This window comes from Mastigoproctus giganteus, chromosome 4, assembly GCF_048544385.1.
Source record: "Mastigoproctus giganteus isolate SK-2022 chromosome 4, ASM4854438v1, whole genome shotgun sequence".
Lineage (NCBI taxonomy): Eukaryota > Metazoa > Arthropoda > Arachnida > Uropygi > Thelyphonidae > Mastigoproctus > Mastigoproctus giganteus.
The window spans coordinates 101,845,528-101,867,979 of NC_143578.1; the positions used below are offsets into that span (position 1 = coordinate 101,845,528).

At 41.2% G+C, this 22,452-nt stretch overlaps 1 protein-coding gene across 4 annotated transcripts in view; it reads right to left on the reverse strand.

Annotated features, from left to right (window-relative positions):
* Positions 1-22,452, reverse strand: part of LOC150086955 (tyrosine-protein phosphatase 69D-like) — an 823,111-nt gene that overhangs the window by 503,396 nt on the left and 297,263 nt on the right. For all 4 annotated transcript variants that reach the window (XM_090371707.1, XM_090371706.1, XM_090371704.1 and 1 more), the window contains exon 6: positions 2,281-2,402. In XM_090371707.1, coding sequence (XP_090227833.1) covers positions 2,281-2,402 — 122 coding nt within the window. The remainder of the gene's footprint in view (positions 1-2,280; positions 2,403-22,452) is intronic.

Here is a 22,452-nt window from a genome sequence, read left to right on the forward strand (position 1 = left end):
ACATAACAGATATTTCTGAAGAGAATTTAAATAAAACATTTCAACAACAGTTATTATGAGTTTCAGCTGTGTAGATGGAGTAGATGAAGCACAAATTTCTGAAATACCATCTGGGTCAAATCAATCCCACATGATGAATGCAGAGGTAAGGAAGGCAATGTGAAATTTCAATTAAAAAAAAAAAAAAAAAAAGAGTTCCATAATACAAGGAATAAATGTTTCATGGTTGTAGTTTCCTTGGTATAAAAAATAAACAGCATTCAATAACCTTTTCCTAACAAAAGCATTATGATTCAGTTACAATATTCCTGTATTTTCAATCATTTCAGTATTATTTCTAAAGCCAAAACTGCTTCTGTGCACAAGACAGTTTCTTCCTCTTCAGACTCCTGTTCCTCTTCCTTTTGCCTTCAGTGATGTGCAGTTATTAACTCTACAAAATGTCTGAGAACGTCCATAGGGATCTGCAGCCATGCTGCCTACAAGGCTTTCTACCATGTCAGAATATATGACAGTTGTGTGTTCACATGCCTCATTTCTTGTTCCAAAACATCCCTCAGATGTTCATTTCAGTTGAAGTCAGGCAAATTTGGAGACCAATTAAGATGAGTGATGTATTCACTGTTTTCCTCAAACCACTTGTGCACAGTGCAGGCACAGCGATGACACAGCACATTATCATCTAGGAAGATGCCATTTCTGTCTTGGAAAAAATGCAATATGGCAAGGTGAACATGGTCTCCAAAGAACTGCTAGTAGACCTAACCAGTGAAACATTGATCCATACACAACAGAGGTCCTAGTTCTTGCCAGCAAAACATGCTCCATGTTAAGCAATCACTGCCACCTGTCTGGATAGTGGCCAGTGTGCATGATGTCCATGGACTCATGTTGCTTGTGCCAAACATGAGGCATCCATTGGCATGTTGCACCAGGTATTTAAACTTATCTGACCAGCACACTCATTTACAGTCCTCTAGTGTCCAACCAGTGTGTTGTTGACACCACAGCATCTGCCATCAGCAATGATCAGCATTGAGGAGAGGAAGTCTTTTGGGCCATCTGTTGTGCAACCCCATATGTCTGAGCATGCGGTGTATCATTGTTTTGGATATTGTTTTTGCATTCCCCATATTGTATTGCAATGTCAACTCTCACACAGTTCACCTGCTGTTCAGCCTGTACCACACGCTGCACCCTTCGCTCACCACTACATTCCACATTGCATACTCCTTTACGGTTGTCGGCCAAAGGTGATATGATCCATTAAACACCATTCTTTGTACGCCTTAACCAAAGTAGGCTGTGAACAACCAGCAAGGTGTGCCATATCCAATATGGAAGCATCCAACACATGAGCTCCCATAATCATGCCCTTCTGAAACACTGTGATATTTTTACTACATCCCATAACTGCTACTTTATCACTTTTTAAAGTGGCAAAGTAGTAATTATGGGACACAGATGTAAATTAGCACTGCTCTAGAGTATGAAGGCACTTTTTATTCTGCAAGCCATGCAGCATAGTCCATCACAGAAGGAGTGGTCATAATTCAGTGATCACTAAGTGGATATTGCCACAAAATAGCATTAGTAATGGTAATGATAAACAGATAGCCAACAAGCTAAATAAATTCTTTGCAACTATATTTACCTGTTGGTTGTTTTTAGAGTTGGGAGTATGTGAAATCATGTGGTCTGCTAGTTCACAGGGTCTTATCATGTTTTATGTCTGTACAAATATTACATGTTCACAGGCTAATTTTCATAGTATGTGTGCCCTTTAAAACCCAGGATAACATGGGGTGTGATCCTGCTCCCTCTGTCAGAGGTGAGCTAACCACAGTCTTATTCAAAGAGATATTCAAAGATTTCTCCAGTGTGGGAAGTAGATGCAAATTACCACTGCTCTAGGGCATGAAGCTGTTTGGCTTTTTATACTGCAAGCTATATGGCAGTATAAAATAGTTGGGATGGTCATAATTCAGTAATCACTGAGTGTATGTGGCTGAAGAGCAACAGAAATTTAAGTAAGTGTGCTCCTATCACTTATGTTCTTATTGACATTTATCATTTTATACTTCAATGTTGATTTCTATTTTTATAGATATACAGCAACATTAGTAGTTTTATGAAAATCAAATAACTGTCTACTAGTACTGCTTTGGTAATTATAGATGTGTGTAATGTTAAGTACTTATCAGAAAATTTAAAAATATATACAAATCAAAATGTTGCAATAACATTTTTAATAGAGGAAAAAAAAAGTATATTTCATACATTATATCCCTGTATACTGCCTCTAACATTTCTTGGGACATCCCATGTAATAACAACATAGTTTAAATTTTGTTGTGCATCATGAAAACATCTCATTTCAATATTTTCTGGAGGATCTGCCACTGAAATAAATAATTTAAAAAATTTAGATAAATTATTAAATAACAGAAGTTATATAATAAGTTTATCAAATAGGCACTATTTATTATTATTAACTTATATTCAAATGAAAAGTTCACCTTAAAAAGAATTTTGTGGGACCTAATAATTACGTCCTTAAAAGATCCTCGTTCCATGTGGGAACTGCAACTCATAATTTTGAAACTAGAATGATAACATCAAAATTTAATTTGGAAAACAGTTCTACTCTGAATTTAAAAAATAACACATTGTTTCCGGATCATTAAAAGTCCCTCAATTCTTAAAACAATAAAAATCTGACAGTTCTGCTGAAAGGTCCAAGTCTGTTTTATAAATCTTTTCATTCTGTTAGCATGTGACAAAGGCACTAGAAAGGATCTCGAAACAGTATGCCTCATTTTCTGAATTGATAGCAAGAAATGAACATTACAAAATTAAAATTTAGTGTCAGCATTCCAGTTTTCAGATGACATTTTCAGAGAGAATAAGCAGTAATGTATTTTTATGAGATGAATCAGCTAAAAAATATTTCATATTAAAAATAAATAAGAACCCATATGCGTTTGAGGATTTAAGGTCTATAGACATTTTTAAAATTTTTAAAGGAGAAAAGAAATGCCTAGAAATTAGCATTAGCAAAGGCACATGATGCAAGAAAGCAAGCTTATATAGCATCAGCCAAAAAAAAAAAAAAAAAAAAATCCTTATTTCACTCATCCACTCGCTCCAAATCAACGCTATCAACTTCTACGACAGATGGAAGTTTGTTCCAGCAATCAACCACCCGCTGGCTAAAGGCAAACTTCTGCACATTTATCCTACAAACTTCTTTCCTCGATTTGAATTTATGCCCTCTCAGGTGATTATTCCGAGCAAGAGGAAAAATCCCATCAGCATTGAGCATTCTCAAACCATTCAAGGTTTTATACACCTCAATCAGATCACCTCGGAGGTGCCTAGTCTCCAGACACTGAAATTTGCAAAACTTAAGCCTTTCTTCGTAAGAGCAACCCTTGGTCCATTCACTAATCTTGTTGCCCTTCTCAGTACTCATTCCAACAGCTCTACATCTTTCTTAAAATGAGGCCTCCAGACCTGTATACAGTACTGAAGGTGTGGCCTGACCATTGCCTTATACAAGGGAATAATCACCTCCTTATCCCTGCTAGAAAAATTCCTGTATATCATTGACAAGACACCATGAGCTACTCTTGCAGACAATCTGCACTGCTCAAAAAAACTTCATATCTGCCTACGCAATTACCACCAGGTCCTTTTCATTCTCTACCACTGTCAGTGTAGTACCACAGAGTCGATACGTTTCTCTGGGATTACTGCTTCCCATATGTAGTACTTTACATTTGTCAATGTTAAACTTCATTTGCCACCTCTCAGCCCATCTGCTCAACTTTTCTAGATCCTGTTGCAGCAGTGCACTGTCATTAGTATCATTAACAACCCTGCCGACCTTCGTATCGTCTGCAAACTTGGACATTAAGCCTGATATATCATCATCAATATCATTAATAAATACAGAAAACAACAATGGACCCAACACTGAACCCTGTGGGACTCTACTAATAACATTAGTCCACAAAGAGCAGTTTCCATTGATTACCACTCTCTGTCTTCTCCCACTCAACCATCCCTTTATCCATAGCAGCAAATTGCCTCCAATGCCACACTGCTCCAATTTTTACAGCAGTTTTCCATGTGCAACAGTATCAAAGGCTTTTCTAAGATCCAAATATATGATATCAAAGTTATTCTTTGCATCCAGTTCCTTTGTGACTACATCATAGTATCCAATCAAATTAGTCAGACAAGACTTCCTCTTAACAAACCCATGTTGTGTCCGAGCTATAACTGAAGTCTTGTCTAGATGATCCTGCAGTGCTTCTTTAACCAGTGCCTCCATTAATTTTCCTGGAACAGAAGTTAAACTAACATATTTATAATTACTTGTGTTGCCCTTTGATCCTCCTTTGTGAATTGGAGTCACATTTGCACATCTCCAGTCCATGGGTACCTCCCTCGAGTCCAGGGAAGTTCTCATAATTATCGCTAAGGGTTTGCTTACTTCCTTTGCCACCTCCTTTAATATAACTGGATAGATTGCATCCACCCCAGGTGCCTTTCTTGTATTTATCTTCAACAATTTCTCCTCCACTTTACTCCAAGTTATTACAAGATTATCTAGCTTACAGCCAGAGTTGAATATACTTCTGGCATTTCCCTCCCCGAATAACTCCTCATGTGTGAATGTCGATGCAAAATATTCATTTAGTTTGTCAGCTACCTGAGCAGGATCATCAACGGTTGAACCATGAATATCAAGTGGACCAATCTGATTCATCCCCTTCCTTCTAGAGTTTACCTAACTAAAGAACTCTTTCTGTTTTTCTTTGCATCCTTTGCCAAAGATTTCTTGTAATCTACCTTCGCCTGCCTAATCCCCATTGTAACTTGGTTAAAGACCAGCTTATATCTACCATGGGCTTGTGTCACATGTTAATTTGAGCCGCCTCCGTAGCCAGGTGGGAAGGAGCAGCAGTGCATAGCACACGCTTCTTGATTAGACCGGGGTTCGAGCCCGTCACCATCAAATACGGAGGATGCAGAAAGGTCAGGGAATGACCACCGCATATCCCAGAGCAATATGGCCTTAGTTGCTAATGCTCCTAAAAACCAAAATAACATAACAACATGTTAATTTATATGTATCCCATGCATTTTTCTTCTCTGTCACATGTCTAATTAGTTCATCTGACATCCATTTAGGCCTAAATCTTGAACAATATTTCTTTGTTGGCATGAAAAGCCTAGTAGCTTCCAAGATTAACTCTTTGAATGCTTCCCATTTTGAATTTTCTGTTGGTAACATCATCAGTTGGTTCCACCGTATAGAATTTAAATACTGTCTCAGACCACCGTAGTCACCTTTATGAAAGCAAAAATCCTTCCATTTACCCTTGATGGTAGTTACCTCTTTGAGTAAATCCCACTTCAGCACACTGTGATCACTGCCTCCTAGTGGTTCCTTTATCTGCAGATTCTTGATGCATGAAGAATCATTACTGATAATCAGATCAAGGATATTACTCCCTCTGTTGTTATTTGGTTTTTAGAAGCATTAGCAACTAAGGCCATATTGCTCCGGGAATATGCGGTGATCATTCCCTGATCTTTCCGCATCCTCCGTATTTGGTGGTCACAGGCTCGAACCCGGTCTAATCAAGAAGCGTGTGCTATGCACTGCTGCTCCTTCCCACCTGGCTACGGAGGTGCCTTATTCCCTCTAGTTACCCAAACATGCTGCTGTAGAAAACAATCATCCAATAAATCCACAAAAGCCTTGCTAGTGTGTGAGTGACCAACCCACAAATTCCAGTCAATATCCGGGAAATTAAAATCCTCCATTATAAGACACTCTAATTTACTGGCCCACTCTGTTTCTCTGCACAATTGCTCATTATACTCATCAGATTCATTAGGCCTATAATTGGAGCAGAATGGTATTAAGGGAAAGTTGCTACAATGGATAAAAGGATGGTTAAGTGGGAGAAGACAGAGTGTGGTAATCAATGGGTGCTGCTCTTCGTGGACTAATGTTATTAGTGGAGTCCTACAGGGTTCGGTGTTGGGTCCACTGTTGTTTTGTATATTTATCAATGATATTGATGAAGGTATATCAGGCTTAATGTCGAAGTTTGCAGATGATACAAAGGTTGGCAGGGTTGTTAATGATAGCAATGGCAGTGTGCTACTGTAACAGGATCTACATAATTTGAGCAGATGGGCTAAGAAGTGGCAACTGAAGTTTAACCTTGACAAATGCGAAGTACTGCACATGGGTAGAAGTAACCCCAAAGAAATGTACCAACTGTGTGGTACTACACTTAAGGTGGTAGAAAATGAAAAAGACCTGGGAGTAATTGTGCAGGCAGATATGAAGTTTTCTGAGCAATGCAGACAGGCTGCCAGGGCAGGTCATGGGGTTTTATCAATGATATATAGGAATTTTGCTAGCAGGGAAAAGGAGGTGATTATCCCTCTGTATAAGGCAATGGTCAGGCCACACCTTGAGTACTGCGTACAGGTCTGGAGGCCTCATTTTAGGAAGGATGTAGATTTTCTTGAGCGTGTGCAGAGAAGGGCAACAAGATTGGTGAGGGGAATGAAGGGATCCTCTTACCAAGAGAGGCTTAAGTTCTGCAAATTGCAGTGGCTGGAGACTAGGCACCTGCGCGGTGATCTGATTGAGGTGTATAAGGCCTTGAATGGGTTGAGCATGCTGAATTCTGATGGGATCCTTCCACTTGTTCAGATTACGAACCTAAGGGACATGAATTCAAATTAAGAAAGGACAGATGTAGAACAGATGTGCGGAAATTTGCCTTTAGTCAGCAGGTGGTTAATTGCTGGAACAAACTTCCATCTGTCGTTGTGGAAGCTGATAGGTTGAATAAATTTAAGGAGGAACTGGACAGGCATTTGGAAGGAATAGTGTGATTTTTTTTTTTTTTTTTCTGGCTGATGCTGCATAAGCTCATACACTTGCTTTCTTGCATCACATGCCACTACTACTACACACCTGCTCTCATTTTTCCTTTCCCAGTGCTTATTTCACACCAAACAGACTCAACATTGCATTGTCCACCAACATCATTTGGATGCCCTTCCTTAGATTGTATGTGTTTCTTAACTAACAGCATAACCCCTCCTCCCTTTCTGTCCTGTCCTGTCTATCCTTTCTGTACACACTGTACTCCCCAAATTCAGATTCCGCACTGCTTATGTCTGTGTGACACCATGTGTCTGATATCCCAACAATATCTGCCTTTGATGTCTTGACTAGCACTTCAAGCTCATCAAATTTATGAACTATCCTCTTGGCATTGGTGACATGCAAGTATACATGCACCTGTTTCTACTCTTAGTTAGCCTAACACAATCCATGTGTTTACTTGTATTGCAATGACTCTCGGCAGTCTCTGAAATACCCTGCATCTTGTTTTCGGTTGCTGGTCATTCCAATAGAAGCAGTGCAAGAATCAATTTCACCTCTGCCAGTGGCTATTGTTAATCTATTAGTCCTTGTACCCCCCCCCCAAGCTAGCAGTTTTCCGACCCACATAACACTGCCTCGATAGCATCAGCAAATATTCTTGCACCCTTTTTATTTAAGTGTATCCCATCCCTCTAGAAGCAGTTTCTCCTGTTAACAAGCACAGACCAGGCTGAGAAAAATTCCATCCCTTGAGCCTTGCACAATCTCTCCAGGGCCTAATTGATCGACAAGGCTCTCATCATATACTCCCTCCTATTGTGTTTGGGCAGAATTGCAGACACTTTCAAATTCAACTCTAACTCACGGCTTTTTTTCAGCATTGTCCTGTATTCGTTAAGTAATTCTGCAGGTCTCCTACTCTTAATGTCATTAGTGCAAACGTGTACAACAATATCACTCTTTGTGCCCTTAAAGGATGATATCTGCCCTACAACATCATCAACTTTTGCCCCTGGCAGACATACCCTGGTCCTGTTCCATCTATCCTTTTTCACAATATGTTCCCCGTCTCCCTGACAATAGAGTCACCTTTCCTTTGGGACCAGCGCATTCTGCCTTGGGGGTTGCCGCTGTGTTGCATGATGTTCAAGTGCAAGCTCTGGCATTGATGTGGGCAGCAGAGAGCTTGATGGGCCCCTCAATTTAAATCCTTCAAGGGCATCCACCCTGTCCTTCTGGCTCTCATATAAACCCATAACAATGACGAGTTGGTGCCTGATCTACTCACACTCCTTACATTGCGCACACACAAAGATATTCCCCTTGGCATTATCATGTCCCGTTCCTCTCCACAAACATCAAACAAGCAGTGCATTTCAATAGACTGTGATTCAGAGGACAACCCCCCCCCTCAGTTCTCCCCTGAGCCACAGCACTTCCACTAGTTTGAGCCTTTTGCTTTGCTGCTCTGGTCTGAGTCATGATTTCTATTCAAGTTCAATAAAATTCCAATACAAAATATAACCCTAAACCTATATCCCAATGCAGTTATAACACTATATATAGGTATTTCGGCATCAAATATTATCTCCGAGTTACGTTATATGACTTTCTTATCCCCCATCAACTGATGTGTATTAATTTATGATGTTATGTTTGTAATAACTAGGTCGCTATATTTATTTAGTTAAAAAAGTACAATTCAATTGACAATGAAATTTAATAAGATTAATAAATTTTACTGATTAATTGATACTACTATACTCACTGCCCCAAGACCTTGCAGCATAGACCCACTACACAATGACAAAAGGTAGTGTGAGGACTATCAAACATCACGGAAGGGATAAAAACCCCATAATGACAGCCAGTAGACTTGATTATGACCCCAAGATAATGACCAGAAAATAGGACCCAGACCACATGCAGTCTGGAAGGATGACATCCCAGATTTAACCCCCTATTAGTGTCCCACCTAGATGAGACTCAACGGCCAGCTTTTTAGGGCCTGCAAACTGATGGAGACGACATACGGTGGCACTCTCCCGCCTTAACAGCCTATTGGCGACCCAAATCCGCACTCTCTTGAGCGATTATCGTCAACGGCGAATGCTGTGCTGTCACCAACACACTAGTTGGACACTGGAGGACTGGAAACGAATGTGTTATTGGAATGAGTCCAAATACCTGCTACAACTATTTTCGAAACAGCGCGTGCGCGTGTAGTGTGTTGACAAGTGATTTGTATGCTCTTCAACTTTTTAAAAAATTAAATAGTTTCTTCCCGTTTATGAAATCTAAACTTATACTAATAGATGCTGTATTGGATGTTCTTCTCGTCCTTCAACTTATATTATGCAGATTGTCATCAGGTAACCTTTTATTTTGAAATTTTCCTATATGATATGTATATGTGTTAAGACACTCTGTCCGCTGCAGTGTGACACAAGGTCAAAGTTCTCAGCTACAAAGCTTTACAGTCAACGACGGGAAAACACAAGGTCAAACATTCCTATTTTTGCAGGCGTTAGGAGTGCCATCGTACCTCCCTGCTAATAGCCTTATTTGGGGATGTGGTGACCTTCCGATCTGAAGGCGATTAATTAACGGAACACAACAGTTTATTTTGTCAAACGCAGCGGCCTTGTTTCCAATGCATTTTTCGGGAACAATTTCCTATACTCTAGCAGTGATTAACATTTATTAATTTGATTTTGATTGATTTGGTAGTTATTGGCGCATCGGCTTCTGTGGCCATATTGCACCTTCCAAGGTTTTTGCAGTACTTTGATCCAAGCCCGAGGCGGGAATCGAACCCGCGACCTTTGGGTTGCCGGGCAGGTACTTTACCCACTCGGCTAGCCCGGTCGGCTATTAATTTGATTGCTTGCTGAACTATTTACATAGTGAACTAGCTGTGCTGTGTGTTAAATTATGCAAATCTAGATTAGTTATGGTCCTGAACATTAATTTGAATATGCAAAGCTGCTACGCCCCCTGGCGGATTCAGTAGGACTTATTGGAAAATTGGTAGATTATGGTATAACAGCCCAAATATACCATTGATTGCTAATCTTTTGGCTATATGCCACGAACTTGTGGTGGGTATCATTTGCCATCATTTTCAGTGGCCTATCTTACTATCCTACCATACATTCGATAATCCGAACTGTACCGGTTATCCGAATTTCGTGAAATGGAAGGAAGAACAGGAAAACACAATAAATCCCCGGGCCAGAGTGACGACCCTGTTATTGTGGAACCCCAGGACGAAGAGGAGGACTCCCGTTCTGGATCGCAACTAACCAAGCGGAAAAATCGAAATCAAGTGATCCCTAGATTGGGGCGGGAAACACGTTCCCATACAGAAACTAAAGAACAGCCAGAAATAGCCACATCGCAAAAAGACCAAAAAGAAGACATACAGCAGGACTCACCCCTCGACCCTGCCATACCGGAGGGTACCATATACGAAAAGACGCTCTTTCTGAAAACCGCACTTGAGAACATTTTCAAGGAAAACTCAAATAGAGTGTCAGCAGCACTCAGATCTGAGATTGTCACAATCTTCCACAAGATGGAGACAATCTTACATGATGAACACCTTGACAGAGAGAGAGCTACCACACGGCTACAGGCCTATATGGAATGCGGGGCAAGCCAAATGCCACAGCGCACCCCGGCATATTCTGATGCGCTGAGGAATCAAACTGCGACAACAATGGCTCTCACAAACACCACCAACACCAAGTCTGCACCCAGGAAGACGCTGCTCCCTACACCACATCTTGTAGTTCTTAAACCAACCACTACTGATACTCTTAAAACTAGCGAAGAGGTCAAGAAGAAAGTCATTGACTCTCTGACCCAAGAATTCAAAACAGCCAAGATTAGAACCATCAGGAAAACTCGTAACACTGGGGTAATAATCGAGACGGAAACAAAAGACGATGCCAACTTGATTATAAATAACGCCAAGATACCGACGCTCGGACTCTCTGCTGAGCTGCCTAGAGAAAAAGGTCCCTCAATTGTTATATTCGGCACAGACCCGGATCTGACCCCCACTTCCATCTGCGAGGAGATATACACAAGAAACCTCCAACAACATCTACCAGACAGAGACTACGCAAGTCTACTGGTACCTAAACACCAAACCAAGAGCGGGAATGGTAGCTCAATAAACTGGGTGGTCGGACTGGCCCCTGAGGCATGGAGGGTGATAACAAAACAAGAGAGGATATATATAAACTGGAGCTCCCACCGCTTCAGGGAACACATCGCAGTCCCAAAGTGCTTCCGGTGTTGCCGATTCGGCCACACCACCCACACGTGCGTCCAGCAGGAGCCAACTTGCGGACACTGTGCTGAGAAGGGGCACAATTATGCAAACTGTCCAAATAAACAAAGCGACCCAGCCTGCGCAAACTGCAAGTGGCAAAAACTCCCCCACACACATTCAGTCAGAGATAACAAATGCCCGGTATATATTAAAGCAAGAAGCGCCCAACAATCAAGAATATATTATGGGGACTCTTCCTAAAAGTTACAACAACAGCTGCATTAAATTCCTCCAACTTAATGCACAACGAGCCATTGCTGTAGCGGGACAGATAAGGAAAAGGGCCGAAGAAGAAAATCTAGACATTCTCCTGCTGCAAGAACCTTATACCTGTGCAGGTGCTGTCCGAGGATACCCACCCAGCTATAAAACTGTCCAAATGGATGGAGCAACCCCATGGGCTGCAGTTGTTGTACGAAACCCCAACATAACTGTCACCAAGATCTCACACCTGTGTCACGAGTGGGCATCCTGTGCACACATCATAACTTCTCTAGGGGAACTCTACATCATTTCCCTGTACTGTCGTCCAGAAGCAGATATCCTCCCGTACATTCAATATCTGCATAAAGTGCAAACCGAACTAGCAGGAGCCAAGATCCTTGTATCCGCCGACTTAAACTGCCGCTCACCTTTGTGGCACAGTGAGACCCCAGAGCGTAGAGGCTCTAGAAATGGGCAACACATGGAGGAGTTCCTGGCCAATAGCAGCTTTGTTGTCATAAATCGCTCTAATAATCTACCAACATTCAGTTCAACTCTCTGGGAGGCCACACTGGATGCCACCATGGCAACTAGATCCCTAGCCGGTCACCTCAATGACTGGAAAGTGCAGGAGGATTGGACCTCCTCCGACCACAGGGCTATCACCTTTACTATGCATAGATCACTCCACCGTACTCAGACAAACTGTTACAAACAGAATAGATATGCTGTCAACAAAGCAGACTGGGGAAAATTCAAAGAAGCCATCACTAGAAATGTACAAAACTTGCCATCCAACCAGCTCCACAAACAAACTCCGGACCAACACCAACGCGCTGTCACCAATGCCATTGTAAATGCGGCTAATCAAGCAATCAGGAAAAGGACCCCTCGGCCAGGAGCCGTTCCGTGGTGGTCGCAAGAACTTGATATTTTAAGAAGAGAAATGAACCAGAAGAGACGCGCCTTCCAAAGAGCCAGACGGACCTGGCTGGCCCCTGAGGTGGAACCACTCAGGCAACAGTACAGGGAGGCCAGGAACACCTATACTGCGATGATCAGGCAGCGGAAAAAGCTGTCCTGGGAGCATCTGGTCTCTACTGTCGGCAACTCTGACCCCTGGAGTATCATCTATCGGATAGTCACAAATAAGCTGCCAAGGGGGGAGGTAACCCCTTCCACCATCACTCCCCAGGGTGCTATGACCAACAACTGGCACGATACTGTAAACAATATACTAGACGCCACTTTTAAATCCATTGAAGGAGACAACACTCCTGAACAGCAACTGCTATGCCAAGCCAACGATGCATACAAATCCCCCAGGACGGAGGAGCCCTTCACCCAAGCAGAACTACAAATTGCTATTAACAAGATAAGAAACAGGAAAACCCCAGGATTAGATATGCTCGAGCCGGAAATAGTAAGGAAAGTGGCTGAGTACACCCCGAATCTGCTCCTGGACCTTTACAACCACTGTCTCCACTCAGGCTGGTTCCCTACGGACTGGAAGGTGGCAAACATTAAATTGATCCTTAAAAACCCTTCAAAACCACAGCACAAGCCGGACTCCTATCGGCCAATAGCACTCCTGACTGTGCTCAGCAAAGTGTTGGAGCAGCTGCTCAGACATAGGATTGAATCACACTACCTCACAGCTAGCTTAACAGCAAACAAACAGTTTGGCTTTAAACCGGGAAACTCAACCCTCGACGCACTGGAATGTATCCTTAACATGGCGGAGAGCTGCCGACAAAAATACTTTCTCCTCATCTCTATTGACTTTGCAGGGGCGTTCGACGCCCTCTGGTGGCCGAGCGTCCTCGCAAGACTCAGGGCAGCCCAACTGCCATCAAATCTATTCAGCTGCATAAGAAGCTACCTAACAAACAGACGGATCCTGGTACAGGCCCCTTACTGCAAGGTAGATCGACAGATACACCGAGGATGCCCCCAGGGCTCAGTATTAGGCCCCCTCCTGTGGAACTATGTATTGGACGAGTTCCTCTCCCTCGACTTAGGGGGTGTACAGGCATTGGCCTATGCAGACGACCTATCCCTAGCCCTTACTGCAGATTCAAGAGCCCAACTAGAAACTCTCGCGAATGCAGCAGTAACCACACTGCAAGAATGGACGGAAAGGCATCGGCTCACCATTTCGGCCACCAAGACTAAATCCATCTTACTTAAGGGCTACCTAACCCCAACTAGACCGCCGCAAATAAGAATCAACAATAGGACAATTAAGCTAGTCACAGAACTAAAGTACCTGGGAGTTATCCTGGACCGTAATCGGTCTTTCACCCCACACCTAAAATATATACAGGCTAAGATGAAAAAATACGCTGGCATGCTTGCCAGAGTCACACGTTGCGAATGGGGCCTGAAAAGGCGCACACTTGCGATCCTTTATAAAGCAGCCATTATCCCGGCAATCGCATACGCCTCCGGCGTCTGGTTCCACAAAGCCTCAACAGCGGTAAACCGCAGACGACTGGATATCATACATAGACCCATCCTATTGACCCTCACCCGAGCATGCAAGACAGTCTCTACTCATGCACTACAAGTGATCACGGGCGCTCTCCCTCTTGATCTTGAGGTGATTCGCAATGGCATGCTTCAGCAACTCAGACGTGGCAAAGTCACAACCTTCCAGGACTACACTACGGACCCGGCTAATAACTGTGAAGTTGAGAAATACAGGCTGCAAACGTACTTGACATCGATATGGCAACAACGCTGGACGATTTCTGACAAAGGAGACATCACGCGAAGGTTCTTTCCGAACTTGCAAAAGGTGTACCCAAAATATCCGACATGGCTCTGCCCTGGTCTCCACGTCACCTACCTTCTCACAGGACATGGAGCTATCCGCCACAAGCTACACCTCTTTGGACTGACAGATAACCCAGCCTGCGCATGTGGTTCCCTCGAGACCTGGGACCACCTGCTACACGAGTGTGAACTGTACGAAGATCTGCGTGGACACCTCATCACACGAGTCCAGTTCAACCCCAAAAATCAGGAGCACTACCTACTGGAGGACGAGGGAACCTACAATGCCCTAACCAACTTTGCTCAGTGCCTCTTTGTAAGACGCCAGACTCTTCCTTTGCCGGAAAATCTAGGACAACTAGGATAAATACAACAACAATCACAACAAATGATGAACCAAGATAAAACTGGACTGTGCCTGAACTGCACTCTCCCAAATACTGACCGATGGAGGACACCGATTCCATTTGAGAACTGTTAACCAAATGCATTGACTACAATCGGACCTTCGGGAGTCCTCCCTGACTGTGACTGAAGCCTATCCTACTGAATATCCACTAGTGGATGGACCTGGATCCCACGAGTAACTACTTAATAAAAGACGAAGCATGATCTGCACAAATGTCATACAGACCTGGACTGAAAACCTGGACAGAGATATCTTCACTCCACTCCTGGGAATACCAAATGGGGCAGCCCTGACGCCTTGGCGCCCGACTGAAGCCACCCCACATGTATGCCCTGTGGGCAAATAGGCCAGCTCCCTTGCCTGGCCTACTTTCTACCCGTCCCTGGCGGGGGGATGAGGGGACAGCCCTGCTGTCACCTCCCCTTCTCGCCACCCCTTCTTTTCCTTCTGGTGGGGCATGGGCATGCCCCACTGTAAACTGGAGTTGTCTTCCCTATCGGCTCCATACTTCTATCTATCTCCCCCCCAGTCTTCAGTCTCCCTCCCCACTCTACCTGCACGCTAGTGAACGCCCCACACAACCTAAATTCCACAAGTGAAAATCAATTTCGCCCATCATTTCTTTTGACCTCCTAGCACTTCCTCCTCAACGTGATCACATTTTTATTTATTTATTTTTATTTATTTTTATTTTATTTTATTTATTTATTTTATTTTTTTTTATTTTATTTTTATTTTTTATTTTATTTATTTTATTTTTATTTTTTTTTTAGGTCCTAGCCACTGAAATCTCAGGAAATTAGGTGGCAGGACCTGCCAGAGTGAACTATATTCAAGTGGATACCTGGTCTGCCTCCACGGGGCGAAAGTGGGGCAACGTCGGGCCTCAGTAGAGGTCTGGCGGCTAAATGACCAGATGAACAACGGTACAAGGCATCACACATATACAAAGTCCATACACTTTTAAATCTCTGGCTTTTCCAGTAAACTGGTTCACATACAATGTAACCTACGCGGAGATGGGGGAAACCCCTGGTGCCGCTTGACCCTAAACACACTTTACACTTTACACTTTACACTTTACTCTCTTGAGCGGATCTTTCTTTCCAAACTCCTGGGGAGGAGAGGCTTGCCTCTCCTTGCCTCCCCAATTTTCTCACTCTGGTTGGGCACGGGCATGCCTCACTACCTGCAGGGGCTATCTACTCTGTCAGCCCCTTATTTCCAATTCTTCCCCCCAGTCTTCATCCTCCCCCCAAACTTTTGTCTTGCACAGCGTTTAGCCCTACATTTCAAAATCAAAAGAGAACATCAAAATTCTTGCCCGAACCTATTTGGTTTTTAAAACTCACTTGCACCACACAGCCCCACGTCGCATACTATTAATACTAACTTGTTAAGTATCACTAATATCAACCTCGATTTATTTATTTATTATTATTATTATTTTTTTTTTTTGGTCCTAGCCACTGAAATCCAAGGAAAGTAAGTGGCAAGACCAGCCAGAGTACAAATATTGGTAACACCCGGCCGGCCTCCCTGTGGCGGGTATTGGTAACGTCGGGTCTCACTAGGGGCCCGGCAGCTAACAGGCCAGATGAACAATGGGCACAACAAACTACACAGTACATATCCCACACACTTTTAAATCTCTGGCTTGTCTGATACAGAGAACATACGCGGAGATGGGAGAAATCCCAGGTGCTGTCAGACCCGGAACATACCTAATGCCAAATAATATACTCGCCATCTAGTTTTCCGTTAAACCTTACGCTAGCACACGTTGTATCATATAGTAATGGCGGCAAGTTACGAATGGTTAATCTACGGACACGAGGTATTATTTAATTTCTGATGTGTTGGCCAAGATAGCTAAAATTGTGATTAGCAATTTACAATTAACCACCCATTAAGCCAATTATATTTATATGAATGTACAAGACCAAAGAAAAATATAAAATTCAGGACCAACTTAGAACACACAACTTCTATTCATCTCATCATAAGTAGTTCATATTTTAGAACTACTAATAAATTCAAAATAATTGCCTGAATAAGTGACAATAAAATATCACTTATTCAGGTAATTATTCGTTTTATAAATGATATTAGAAAGATAAGCAATGAAATGCTGTTCACAATACAGATCTGGTGTTACCATTATTAGAATTTATTAAAAATATTTAATATTTTTCAATTAGTTTTATACAATTAGTAACAGCTTAATGATTGTAGGGATATTTTATTGGGGAGGGAAAAAAAGCAACAGCCATGGGCAACAACAATATCAACCATGGCTGTTTATCATGAAATTGTAATTTCCAATTTTTGAAACCAGCAAAGTTTTTGAACTGAGTGATACAGTAAAATAGTAATAGTTGCTTCTGCTGGTCAGAAGGATCAATGATCACAGTGTTCCTTAGGTTGATTCCCATGCTGAGTTCTGACCAGGTTGATCTCTTGCACCTCCAGATTTGTCAGGTATTGAAATTTCTACAATGAAAGTAAATGTTTATTATTTGTTTTTTTGCTCTATCACAATATTTAATTTACACAAAATGGTTTTTTTTTGCTTCTTGTCATCTCACTTTTAGAATCCTACAGATATTGATTTCTGTATTATAATTTACTCTGACGGAATTTCTGGGTCTACAATGTCCAATATTCTTGGATGGTGCTTCTGCTACAGGTTTATTTTTATTTATTTATTTTTTTTTTCATTCTGCCAATTTTCTAATTTATGGCATGGTAATCTAGCAATATTAAAATCGAAACAATATTATAATATTAAAAACACCACTGTAATTTTCATCCTCGACAATGACTAAGCCAGTATAAGTGCTGATATATAAATGCTGTTGCCTTAGCTAATGAGGAAGCAGGAATCATTTTTCATATCTGGTGAGAGTGTTTCTTAGGCTGTTTGGTTCCCACATTAAGTAACATGTGGCAATTAAGCTACAGCTTCTAAAAAACCACAATATACTTCCTACAGATGTATGTTCCATTAATTTCAGAAACTAACTGGTTGAATGATTATACAAAAAAAAAAAAAAAGGAGGTGCCATTATACTATTCTGATGATCTAAATGGCTGATTGTACAGGAGTTCCACTCTTCAGATCAGCCAAACTGACTGATTATGCTATTTCTGCAATAGGAGTTACAGCTCATGGTGCCTGTCTATCAGTATTCAAGGAGCATAGTCCTTCAGCCTAAATGGTTCAACTGTGCCATCTACAGGAAGAGTTACAGGCTCATGGTGTCTGTTTGTCAGTATTTGTCAGAATTATGCTCCACAAATACTGACAAACTCACATCAGATTCATGGTGCCTGCAGACAGCAATTCAGCTATGGAGATTTGAGATACATGTACAAATGATATCAACATCGGTGATGACAATATACATCTTCTCCATTGGCAAAGCGTTGCTTATTCAAGGTAATGCAATATCAGGGAAACTCATTGTGAAGGCATTCACAATATGAGATATAACAAAAACAATGCCATTTCACCTACTTCGGTTATATACTATGAACTAACATAATACTATGCACTAACTTGTTCAATGAATATATCATATAAATTATACTGGTCATACATTCCTTTGGCAACACCCTTTACCTTGATTTATTTCTGCCCTTTTCTTTATTTTTTGTTTTGTTATGTACTGTACTTCTTCACTTACTTGATTTGCCATATTAATGCCCAGGGGCTCATATCTGGTGAGTATGGGGTTGGCACACCCAGGGTCCTGAGCTGGATATCATCATACTTCTCTTTCTTGGTGATTCCCTTCTACTTTTGATACTCTCTCTCAGGGTCACTCGGGAAATTTTTTTTGGCTGGTGCAGCATAAGCTTCGTGCTTCCTTGCACCATATGGCTAGTAATAATAATAATAACAATAATAATATGACTGGTATATTTTCATTTATATTTAAATTGTTTGCACAACATGTGGTGGGGAATGCTTTGTAGCCACCGATGTTTGCTATATTCATTTTCTTCTTTTTCTCTTTTCCCTACTTTTATTTTATTTATTGCCTATTTAGCTAATATTTATTTATATATACAGAATGTTTCAAATTATGTATACACACTTTAAAAATTTATATTTAATGAACAATATGAACAAAATTTATATTTAATGAACAACTTAATTGTCTTAAACTCATTTTGTAGCTTAAAAATAGACAATTTTTTTACAAAAATTTAATTTTTGTTTTATTTTATAGATACTGTACCTCTAAAATGATGGAGAGTACCCAATTAAGTTTTGAAGAAAGAAAGGCAATTATAAAATGGTATTGGAAATATTAAAATGTCAATGAAGTTCAGCGTGCTTGGAAATCACGATATGGAACAAAAGCACCCACACGTTTAACAATTATTTGTTTGTGGGATAAATTTGAGGAGCATGGAACCATTCAGAATATCAATAACTTAGCATGAGGCAGGAAGAGAACATCAAGAAGTAATGTTTAATGTTGAAAATGTTGAAGCTGTAAGAAATGCAATCTTGTGCACCACAAAAAATCAACAAGATGGTGTTCACAAGAGCTAGGTTTAAACCTAGGTACAAATGTTTTTAGAATGATGAAGGATTTAAACTTTAAGTCATTTATATCTCAATTAGTGCATGCAATTCAAGAAGATGACCCGGATCAACGACTGCAATTTTGTGAGCAGTACATTAAAAAAATGGTGAAAATCATGCTTTTCAGGATACAATTGTGTGGTCAGATGAGGCCACATTTAAAATGAATGGCTATATAAATCGTCACAATTGTGTTTACTGGGCCACTGAAAATCCACACATCACTCTACAGAAAGATGTCAATCTACCAGGTATTACTGCGTGGATGGGGTTCTCTTCACGTGAAATAATTGGTCCCTATCGATTCAATGGCACTATTAATGGAAAAAATGATCTGGATACATTGAGGGATTGTGCTGTATCAAAAATCAAAGACATGTTTGCAGATACAGTGGTATATTTTCAAAAAGATGGTGCACCTCCACATTTTCATACAGCTGTGTGCAATTATCTTTTTTTTTTTTTTTTATGAAAATTCCAAACACGAGAGGTATTAGAAATATGATCCTATAGAACCTGTAGTACTTAGTACTGTGCTTGGGTTGGAGGTGGAGAAGATGAAAGGAGATATTTGTTGACATTAGACTTGAACTTCTGTAGACTGTACTTTTCAGGAAATACATATGAAGGAAGGTTGTTCAAAGAAAACGGCAACTGAATGAATAAACGAGGAAGATGAAAAGTTGGTTCTGTGAGTTTGAAGTTGAACAGTAAATGGATGTTGGCTGGTGGAGGCATGTGTTTAGACTGTTTTGAAAGAGAGAGCGGGAATTATAGAAGCCAATTCAGAAGAACAGTGCCCATGGAAGTATCTGTAGAAAAGGCATGCAGCAGAAACAGTACATCCATGGGACAGTGAGTGGAGAGACTCTGTTAGAGATGAGTCATTAATTAACCTAACTGCCCTCTTCTGAATAGAATCTAGAAGCCTGAGGGAGGTTTTGTTGGGTTTGCCCCAGATGTGGGAACAATATTCCATGGTAGGGCGGATTTGCAATTTGTACAGAGCGACAGCTGTCTGGAAGAAAATAACACCGAGGGTGAAAGAGAAAACCAAGTTTTTTAGATGCAGAGGAAACAATAATTGTAATGTGCTTGTGCCAAGAGAGATTAGAGGTCAGGGTAATCCCTAAAAGAGATATATCATCTTGCCTAGTAATCGGAGTGTCACCAAAGATAAGCATAAGAGCAGAAGAATCGTTTTCGCGAGATAAAAGAGAGGACTGAGTTTTAGAAGGATTGAAATCAACTAATTTGTCTTTGTCCCAGTGGAGATCGGCATTTAAGGAAATGGTAGCGGATATTCGAGAAGTTGAAGCTGATTGAGCAGGGCAAGGTTTCTCAAACTGGAAAGTGGAATGCGATTGGCTATCATCAGTAAAACTATGGATAAGATTTCGGGTCAATGGAAGAAGGAGAAGTTAGAAGACAGAGAGCCCTCTACCATCACCCTCAGTGAGCAGTTGGAGAGAAAACTAGATAACCAATTACAAAAAACAGTTGGCAAACCATAAGATAGTTGCTGCTATTTAATTTTTAGGAGCATTAGCAACTAAGGCCATATTTCTCCGGGGATATGCGGTGGTCATTCCCTGACCTTTCCGCATCCTTTGTATTTGGTGGTCATGGGCTTGAACCCAGGTCTAATCAAGAAGCGTGTGCTATGCACTGCTGCTCCTGCCCACATGGCTACGGAGGCACCTACCATAAGATGGGAGCTTGTTTAGAAGACATTTATGCCAAACATGATCAAAAGCTTTTGAGATATGAAGAAAAACTGCTTGTGTTTCACTGAACTTTTCCATTGAATGTGTCCACAAATGGGCAACATAAGCCAGAATATCACCAGCGGATCGACACTGACAGAATTCATACTGGCGATCGTTGATCAGATGGAAGGTTTCTAGGTGGTTTAAGAGTTGGCAGTTAATTGAATTCTCCATTACTTTAGAAAGCGTAGAGGTAATTGCAATGGGATGATAATTGGATGAGAGGGATTTGTCACATTTTTAGGAACTGGCTGGATATGAGCAAATTTCAAGGGCAGAAGGAAACACATCTTTGGAATAAGAAATGAAAAAAAAAAAAAGGTGGCAAAGAACAGGAGTAAGTTCAGGAGCACAGGTTTTGACAACAAGTGGAGAAATACTATCAGGACCTGGAGCTTTCTGAGCATCAAAGTTCATCAAAATCCTTCTGATGTCCTTTTGACGGAAGACCACAGGAGGCATTGAATGGAGTGTATTGGGAATGTTGGGAGGGTTTTACCAGGACCATTAATACATGAGTTGGAAGAAAAATGGGATGCTACCAGGTCAGCTTTATACTTGGCTGAAATGACAATAGAACTATCTTGTTTTGACAGAGGTGGGAGCAGAGATGAGCAAAAGTTGTGGCAAATAGAATTAGCAAAAAACCAGAAGCTTAGCTACCATTAGGGCAAGAAGCAAGTTTTCTACTGTTAGCCTGTTCAAAATCTAATTTGGACTGATTAATAACTACTTTACAATTGTTGCGAGCTTTAATGTAGGCAAAAAATGAAACTGAAGAATTGGAAACAAGCCAATTACGATATGCAACATTCTTCCTTCGAACAGCCTTAGCACATTTATTGGAAAATCAAGGTTTAGATGAAGGACGAGATTTTAACGTGGAGTGTGGAATAAAGGATTCTATTCCTACAAGAATAATTTCACTGACACGATCTGAACAAACGTTGACATCAGAAGTTTTGAAAGAGTAATCCAACCAAGGAAAAGAAGAAAAGAAATCTCACACGTCATCCCATTTTGCATTCTTGTAATGCCAGACAACACGAGGTTGGGAATAGCCATGAGATAAAGGCTCCATTGGAGGAGAGACAATCACCAAGTTGTGACCTGAGATGCCTAAAGGACCACTCACTTCGACCATGTACTTAGAAGGGTTGTTTGTGAGAAAAAGATCAAGCATGTTGGCTGTATGGTTAGCATTGTCCGGTATTCTGGTAGGTAAATGAACAATCTGTGCAAGGTCATTAGTAATTGCAAAAGCCTCAGCATCTTAACCAGCTGGGTCTCTGTAACTAGAGAACAGAAGCCAGCTGGAGTTGCAAACATTAAAATCACTAAGAAAAATTACGTCACTGTTAGGAAAGTTGGACTGGAGAAAGTCAAGTTGCAAAGAGAGGAAGTCAAAGAGCTCCAAGT